General features: G+C 44.8%; 1 protein-coding gene across 4 annotated transcripts in view; it reads right to left on the bottom strand.

The window, feature by feature from the left end:
* The window catches only part of LOC116848779 (dystroglycan), an 80,074-nt gene continuing 71,692 nt past the window's right edge, over positions 1–8,382 (bottom strand). For 3 of the 4 annotated variants that reach the window (XM_032825248.1, XM_032825249.1, XM_032825247.1), the window contains exons 4-15: positions 7,770–7,898; positions 7,463–7,588; positions 6,916–7,296; positions 6,729–6,830; positions 5,861–6,277; positions 5,004–5,554; positions 4,730–4,925; positions 4,488–4,661; positions 4,182–4,418; positions 3,922–4,111; positions 3,120–3,800; positions 1–3,044 (exon numbers count right to left, since the gene is read on the bottom strand). In XM_032825248.1, the coding sequence (XP_032681139.1) occupies positions 2,821–3,044; positions 3,120–3,800; positions 3,922–4,111; positions 4,182–4,418; positions 4,488–4,661; positions 4,730–4,925; positions 5,004–5,554; positions 5,861–6,277; positions 6,729–6,830; positions 6,916–7,296; positions 7,463–7,588; positions 7,770–7,898 (3,408 nt within the window). In that variant the 3' untranslated portion in view covers positions 1–2,820. The remainder of the gene's footprint in view (positions 3,045–3,119; positions 3,801–3,921; positions 4,112–4,181; positions 4,419–4,487; positions 4,662–4,729; positions 4,926–5,003; positions 5,555–5,860; positions 6,278–6,728; positions 6,831–6,915; positions 7,297–7,462; positions 7,589–7,769; positions 7,899–8,382) is intronic. The other variant, XM_032825250.1, reaches the window with a different exon arrangement.

Here is an 8,382-nt window from a genome sequence, read left to right as displayed (position 1 = left end):
TTTTTTTTTTTTTTTTTTTCATTGAGGTGTCGTCCTCCGCGCGTTGTCCCTATCTTATAAATTATCGTACATGTCTATCATACATTATCATTTTCACAGTAAACACAATTGCAGCGCTTTATTAAAAGATACGCGTGTGGAGCAATGATATGATTAGAAGCATGATATGAGAGAAGCTGTGCTTGTTTACCGCAGATCACAGACGGAATATAAAGCTCTTCGTAATAGTTTCACGCGTTGTACGTCAATTGTCGAATTCAAACCGAAAAATTTCGCGAACACTATACCACCATAAAATAGCCGAATAACACTGACTTCGATCGCATTATTACTTTGTGCAACAGATCTCGGTTGAAACGGTAAATATGAGTCTTGGTGCGTCGACAGTAAATGCAGCAAAGTTTTGATTTGGCAAAAATTGACGCTGTTATCCGAACATCAGTAGATATGCTTATTGGGAATCGCGCACAAAGAAATATTGCAAATGCGAAATAATTCCACTTTATGGTAGTATAGTACATCAATATAGATTTAGTTCAACCCGAATTCAACATACAGAAGTTCTTTATTCGTGTGTGTTTTAAAAATAATAAAACGTACGTACTTAACTGTCGGCTCGTACGGCACGAATCGTCATGAATTGATACGCGTATGAGTGACAACAATTGCGTCCCTCCTCCCATTCTTTATATAATTCTGCGATAAACAAGATACGAACGATGTGTAAAGTATTCAATTGTCACGGCATATACTTAAATCATCTACGTTACAAAGACATGAATTAATAGTAATATATTATATTAGATCGTAATTTATAGCTTGCATACGAAACATTCTCCGCTCTCGCATACTGTATTGATCATCAGCATTCACACCAATATAGATGCGCGCGCCCGCAAATTCGTCGATTCGTTCATCGCCCGCGATGACGCGGTTGACGAAGGGAGCCCTCGAATTCGGGACACGCGAGAAGTTCCTCTTCTTCTTCCTCCTTCTCCTGCTCCTTTTCCTCCTCTCTTTTTTTTATTTCGTTTCTCGTATTTCCTTTCAAAAATATCAGGAAACTATCGAGGTATTGAAGAAACGGCTGCATACGTACCCGTACCATACCCCGCACTCTTTCGCGCACCGGACATACAAACGATGGGTGTGTATCGCGATACGGTTGTTAAAAAATTACAAAAAACATTATAAAAATGCGCTCTCAAAGAGTGCGAGCCACGTTTTTCGCGGTTAAAAACACGTTCTTATTACCTTACCTTCACCATCCTCTTTTTAAATATTAATTATTTTTTGGCTTGGTAACTATGTAAAGTCTAAATTAAATAGTCTCGTTCTTATGTACGTGCGCATCAGTGTTTCTTGTTTTTCCTGAGTTAACCTTTCGATGCTAACTCGTACGCGTTCGTGAAACGATGCAAGTTCGTAAGAAAACCAAAAAGTTTTTCTTCTATAAAATCAGAAAAGTTGCAATGCGTTAACAATGAGAACAATTGTGCGTGAAACGAACGGAGGGAATGGGTGCTCCCTCCCATTCGTTTGCAAAGTGTGCAAAAAAAAAAGGAAAGGAAATAAATGCTAGTAACGTTGGTCTGGCAGTATTTAAATTACGCTCTCCTAAGTAACTGCAGACTGTTATCTATCGAACGGCAAATAGGTAATATACATATTTATATATATATATATTTTTATATTTGTGTGTGTGTATATATATATATATATTATCATTAGTTTTTCTTATCTGCATGGCCTACCGTGCCAATGGAAGCATTTGCTGTCACTTTGCAATGGCATTGCATGTAATCATTCCTTCTTTAAATTATGTCTCAAAAAAACGTTTCAGTTCTCTCCGATATTTTCTCCTTAAGTAATAGCGATCGCCAAGTGAGCTAGTTCATTCGTTCTCGCGCGAGCGGCGTTCACAGTAATACCGCTTCGTTCGATTCGCCAGGAACTATCCTAAAAAATGGAGGGTTTTGGGAGAGAGATCGGATATACATATACCCGGAAACTGGCTCGCTTCGCGACGTTATATCGTGCGTTTGTCGTTCTGGCAGTGTTATACACGTTGTATTTCGTTAAGTTCGTCGTTCTTGATACCCGGAGGCTCTGTAACAGTAATTGCAGTAAATCCGTAGAACCGTATAAATTACAGTACATGCTGTTATTCACAGTCGGATACCCTTATTGCTTAATAAATGGCACTGATTGTTGAAATATTTATGAGTATCGTTGCTGTCTCGAATGCTACCATGTCGAATAAAATATGTTTACCCTATCGCCTGTCGGTTCTACGACGATCTAAACTAAATTCGCGTATCGAGTTCGACGTGGATCCTTCCCTACAATTGAATTCTTTTTTTTACGAAAGGCAACACGTGATTCATTAATCCCATACTTCCTAGAAAATCCTTTTTTCCCTCCCGTGAAATACAGACGGTTGAGAGAGATAGAGTGCATATTGATCGAATGTCGAGAAACCGCGGGAGTCGAACGCATTACCGTAAAATCGATGCTGTGACGTTGCCGTTACAATACAAAATAAGTAAAAACGTGCGGGTCCGGAGTTGGCGCGCAGAGAAGCAACTTCCATTCATGTCTCGCGACCAGTATATTGTCACACCGGATAGAGTGAATGGAGATCCTTCAAACATCGCTATAAACGTTCAGAGCCCCACGATCATTATCGACGTAGTCGTCGTCGTCGTCGCCGCCAATTTGAGATTGCTTTTTATAATTGTTCTGGTTTTGCATGTGTATCGGTGAGTCTCCGAGCATTGCTAGCATATATTTGCGCGTAGGCGAGTGCACCGTATTTTGTTAGGGAGGCACATACGGGGGCGGTTTTCTGTACGTTGGGGTCGGTTTCGGACGATTTTGCCGATTGGTGTCGCGACTCGTGGTGAACGGCGGTGGTGGCTGATACGGTTCCTCGGAGTTTTCCTTCGACAGCATCGGCACGTCGGCTCCGTCATCGGCTTTCTGATACTCGGGTGGTGGAAGAGGCGGCTTTTCTTCTTTCAGAATGACGGGCGATTTGTTTCCTAAAATAGGCAATATGTCGGAATACCGATGATATCGTCAAAACAACCAATATCAACAAATCGATTGAATCTTACCGGGATCTGGCTTCTCGTCGAGCTCATCCTGAAATATCACGGGAATGCCCTTGCTGCGAAAACTCTGGCGTTCCTCGTCCTTCTCGCTGACGCTCATCTTTCCGCTGCGTCTTCGTTTGTACAACACACACGCGATAATTCCTGCTCCGATGAGCATGATGGAGATAATGATGGCCGGCAGAACAAAAGTGAAGAGATAATCATCGTGGAAAGCGCCAACGGACGTGGAATCGTCCACCGGTGGTACGTAACTGTCCGGCGAGTGAACGCCCGTTAATTCGCCCAGACAGATCCCCATTGGGATTACTGTGATCTGCTTCACCGGGAATTTCAGACCCATCACATCCAACACCTCGTCCGTCACCGAGCGTCGGTCATTGTCGCTCTTCACGAGCACAGACCGCAGCCTGTTAACCTCGTCGTGAGCACAATACGACGTGGGCAGAGTTCTGTTGTACCACGTAATGACCGTACTGCCGTTTGAGATATTGTACAGAGAAATAGCGTTCGTGTCTTTGTCCCCGTAGAGATCTCGCAATTTCTCGACGAAATTGCGCTTCTGGAGCGCGCTGTGTGCGAACGAATCGTACGGTATATCCAGCGTCATGGAAAATTCTACCGTGTGCGTCATGTAAGGCGCTGGATTCACCACAACGACCAGTCCATCGGTAGCGCTAGCACCTGCAACAACAAAGTGTTTATTCATTTAATACTGCCGCAAAAATGTACTGTTGAATTAATAAATATATCAGAAAAGCAAAATTAGCGAGTATGTGTCAATTTCAATTTCAAAGTTTTTCACCTTCTTTGTCGGTGACGACCAACTGATATTCCTTACGACCAACGTCACTGCGCATTGGTACGCCATAAAATTCCTGATTCTTGCTGTCGAATTGCAACCATTCGTGAGGCGGGATGGGCACTCGGTCAATTGTCAAAAGTGACATCTTCATATTTCGCGACGATCCGTCTTCGGCATCGAAGAAAGTATCCTGCAAAAATAACAAAATTCATATAATGTCTCATATCGACAGAGACGATATGAATGAATAAAATACGTACTTCTGGAACTTTAAACACGAGCAACTGTCCTTCTGTTGCATTCACATGATCCACTTGGTTCCTCGGTACCGGCGGGAAATTAACCTTCGGCTCTTCGGTAGAGACTCTCGGCACCTCGGGACGCTTCATATCCTCGCATTGCCCGATACCTTGATACACAACACGCTTGACTCTGATTTCCGGTGCGAGAACCGCTCTCAGAGAAGACGACGGATCCCCGTCGCTGTCGATGAGCACCTGGTGATGTACATATCGTTTTTAAGAGACCGTACGATTCATTTCGTAGAATATAATAGTCATACTTACGCGCAATAATCGGTTGATATGTTCTCTCGGGCACTCGCTGCTTCTAGGAAGACTATCGTTAGTCCACGTGAAAATGGCTTGCTGTTCGTACTCAGGCGTACTCAAATCGATGCTTCGAACTGTTATGTGTCGCGTGTCGTTATCTCCGTAAAGTTCGGCCAAACTTCGAATCACCTGCAATCGGAAAGAGATTAGAAATGAATTTCAAAAGGGACGGAAACAACAACAACACCAGCGCATACCTTGAACTTCCAGTCGACATCTGTGGGGAATTCATTTCGCTTATCGATCCGCAGGTAAATGCTGAATTCGTGATTCACGCTACGACTCAGTTTGTGTTGTTGCACGTGAATGTCGAGACTGTCGGAAACATTGGCGCCTTCGCTGTCCGTAGCAACCAATTCGTAATTCCACGCGGATATATCATTCTCAAGAGGCCTAGTTCGCAAGAGTTTGAGTAAGAAATCTATTTGTCTTCCGCAAAAAGAAAGGCACGAAAAGTATATGCAAACTTACAGTCCGTAAACTTCCTGCGTATAGCGATTGAACTGGAGCCAGTGGGTCGGCTTGAGCGGTACACCTTGCCAATAGAGGTTCAATTTTAACTTCCTCGTATCTCCGTCCTCTAAATCGCTGAAAGTATTAGCTGGTATAACGTAGCTCAACGGTTTTCCGGCAGTTACCGGTATCTTCTTTAATATCTTGTCACGTCTCGGTGGGAAGTTGGAGAAACCAAAGTCGATACGTTCCGTGATGACTCGGACCGTGGTCGTGGTCGGGGTGGTAGTAGTTGTAGTAGGCGCCGTAGTGGTAGTAGTCGCGCTGGTTGTACTAGTAATAGTCGCGTTGGTGATATACGACGTTGCGCTCGTCGTTGTATGAGGCTCCGTCGTTGGCGGTATCACAGTCGAAGTTGTAGTGCTCGTAGCATTTGTTATGGCCACAGTTGGAATCATCGTGGTATTAGTATAAGGAGCGGTGGCTTTGGTGACGCTCGTAACAACGGGTGTCGTTGATGCCGTAACGATCCATTCTCTCATAGTAGTCGTGATGGTTTGCTCAGTCGACTAGATGAGAAAATATCGCGTATCAAGCACGGAGAGAATGACGATATCACCTAGTGTCGAAGAAAAAGACTGTCTCACATAGGACAGAGAATGAGAGAAAGATTTGCATGAATACAGTGAAGCCGCGTCGCTATCAACTGCACCGTCAATAACGATTATAGCGCTTTTATCTCGGGACGATAAACAATTTTACTTGAGCGAAGCGACAGTTCGACGAATCGACACGATATGCGCACGAGGAAATCGGTGTATAGCGGCGTGAACTATCATACAAATGGAGAAAAGCGCAAAGCATTGAAGCATTACCTCTTCCGTCGTAATGTTATTAATACCGGCGACGACCTCGGTTTCTACTCTGTCGGGGACGCTAGTCTGCGATCCCGCTGTGCTAAAGAGCTGGGTGGTTATAGGGAGAGGAGTCGTAGTGATGTCTGTAGGAACAGTCGGTAAAACGGTAAATTCCACGTGTTTCGTTTTCTCCGTCGACTCCTCCGTGACTTCTGATCTCGGAGACTCTATCGATGGAGCTACAGTGGAGACGCTAGCTGTCACTATATCTGCCAGTGTGGTAATCGTTGTGTTGCTAGTACTAGTACTAGCGATAACGGTGGTCGTTGGCGCGGCTTGGGTGGTGGTTGTAGTAGTAGTCGGCGTGGTGGTGGTGGTGGTGGTGGTGGTGGTTGTAGTTGTTGATGGTGATGATGTAAGTTCAGTGGTTGTTGTCTGCGAAATCGTTAGTAGATGCGATGTATGGCACGAAAAACGTGGGTTAGTTACATTTTTCTTTTCTTTCTTTCGAGGAGATCTTTCTGCAGAAGTTGTACAACAGTAAAGAACGTATCAGGCTTTCGTTTGCGGAATTTCCGTCTCGGAACGGAAACGCAATCTATACAGCAATACGCGCAATACGGACGGACGGACGGGCGGACAGACGGACGGACGGATATAGTTCGTTGACACGAAATAGGCCAGCATTAAATACGCAATACCCATAGCTATTCTAGACTTTTTTAAAAGCGCAACGATTCCCTTTAAGCGATGGCATGGCGAATGAGGAGCACAGAAATAAGAATTTCAACGAAAGCCGTTGGTAAAGTAGCTTGTATCCCGAATATCAACTCGTCGACTCAACGAGAAGAATCACGCAACGACTCGATTCCACGAAGACACTTACCGTAGGCGTAGCGCTGCTGCTGCTCGTTCTATTTACCGCCCCGCTTTCCAGCTCTGTCTGCTTCAGTTTTGTCACTATCTCCTCCTCGTCAACCTCTTCGCCCTGGAAAGAAACAAGAAAAAACACACGATAGAAAGATATTAGTCTCCGCGAGTCTTATTAAAAAAAGAAATACCTAACGACTTACGTTCCAATCGATCGTTTCTTCGCCGTGATGATGTCGGTGCGGGTGTTCCGGAACGGTGTTGCCTCTTGCACCGCTGAAATCCGGCATGATGGTCGGCTGTACCTGCGAGTCCTCGTTATCGTTTTCTCCCTCCTCACCGCCGTCCTCGCCGTCGTAATCGCCATCGTAATCATCGTCGTAGCCCTCGTAATCGTCTGCGTTATCGTAGTCTCCTGAGCCGGCCTCTCTTCTATTCCTCAGGAAAGAGCTCGAATCAGTCTTTACGCGCCACAGTATTACAGGCAATTGCAGAACTTCCGCCAGAGTGCCGTCCTTTGCTTGTTCCCGCAGTTGTTTTATCAATTCCGTTTGATGCCTCCACACGTGACCGTCGCAGCCGACCTGGGGGGGACAATGTGCGCATAGGAAGTTATATGGTTTATCGATACGTCGCGAGAATCGCTAACGACTTGCACGATATCGACACGGTCATATGTTTCTCTATGCTCGATACGACAAGCGAATATTAAGGACGAAGCAAAGCGTGGGTGTGCATTTCGAATCCTACCTGCCACTGGATAGTGGTGAAGTAATTCTCCCGACGATGGGGCACATTTCCAGATCCGCCCAGAATGATGGAAGACTCCAATGGCTTACTATCGTGCTTGCTTAGGGAATGCATCGAAAAGGCGTTCTAGATAACACGAAATAGGTAATTAATGTCAAGTACGTAAATGCGTAATTAATGTCAAGTACGTAAACTCACGCTAGAAAAAATGAAAAATTCCGTCGAACAAACATTTGATCACTTTTATCATAATATTAATTATCATTCGGTTTTACGTGTATCGCAAATCATATGATCAAATCAATACCGTATGCATTCCTAGGAATCCCGCCAGATTTTCGATGGCATCCACCTTGACTTTAGGCGACAGTCGCTCCAGCCGCGCGTCCAAGAAAATCGTGAGGAGAGTTTGCTCTTCGTCTTCGTTGCAATGCGTCTATAATTAGAATCGTCCTATTTCCAGTGGCCGCACTTTTATCTGTGCGCTTACCAGCGTCGCGCAAAATTTCGCCAAGTTTATGAACATGCACGCACACAACACACACACACAAGTCGCGAAATATTCCGCGTGCGCTGCGATGCGATGTTACGCGCGCGCTCGCAGTAATATCAATTGGCATCAATCGGTTCACGTCCGCGGCAGTAATTCCTTTACGACATTTAAACGCAACGTGGCGAATGAGAATGCAATCGACACCGTTCCGAATCTATATCGCGCGACAGAAACCGCTGTAAATTCCACTATAAATTCATCGATTCGAGCTTTACCGGAATATAGCGTGCGGCATTGCGAATACTTTCGTTCGTTCGCGCGTACCGAACGTCGATATTATTTCACTTTATATTATTAGCGATGCAGAGAGAGAGAGAGAGAGAGAGAGAGAGAGAGAGAGAGAGAGAGAGAGAGAGAGAGAGAGAGA

Source organism: Odontomachus brunneus, unplaced genomic scaffold (assembly GCF_010583005.1).
Source record: "Odontomachus brunneus isolate Ranch 3 - 2012 unplaced genomic scaffold, Obru_v1 Obru_scaffold_100, whole genome shotgun sequence".
NCBI classification, from domain to species: Eukaryota; Metazoa; Arthropoda; class Insecta; order Hymenoptera; family Formicidae; genus Odontomachus; species Odontomachus brunneus.
This window is presented reverse-complemented; position numbering and strand designations above follow the sequence as displayed.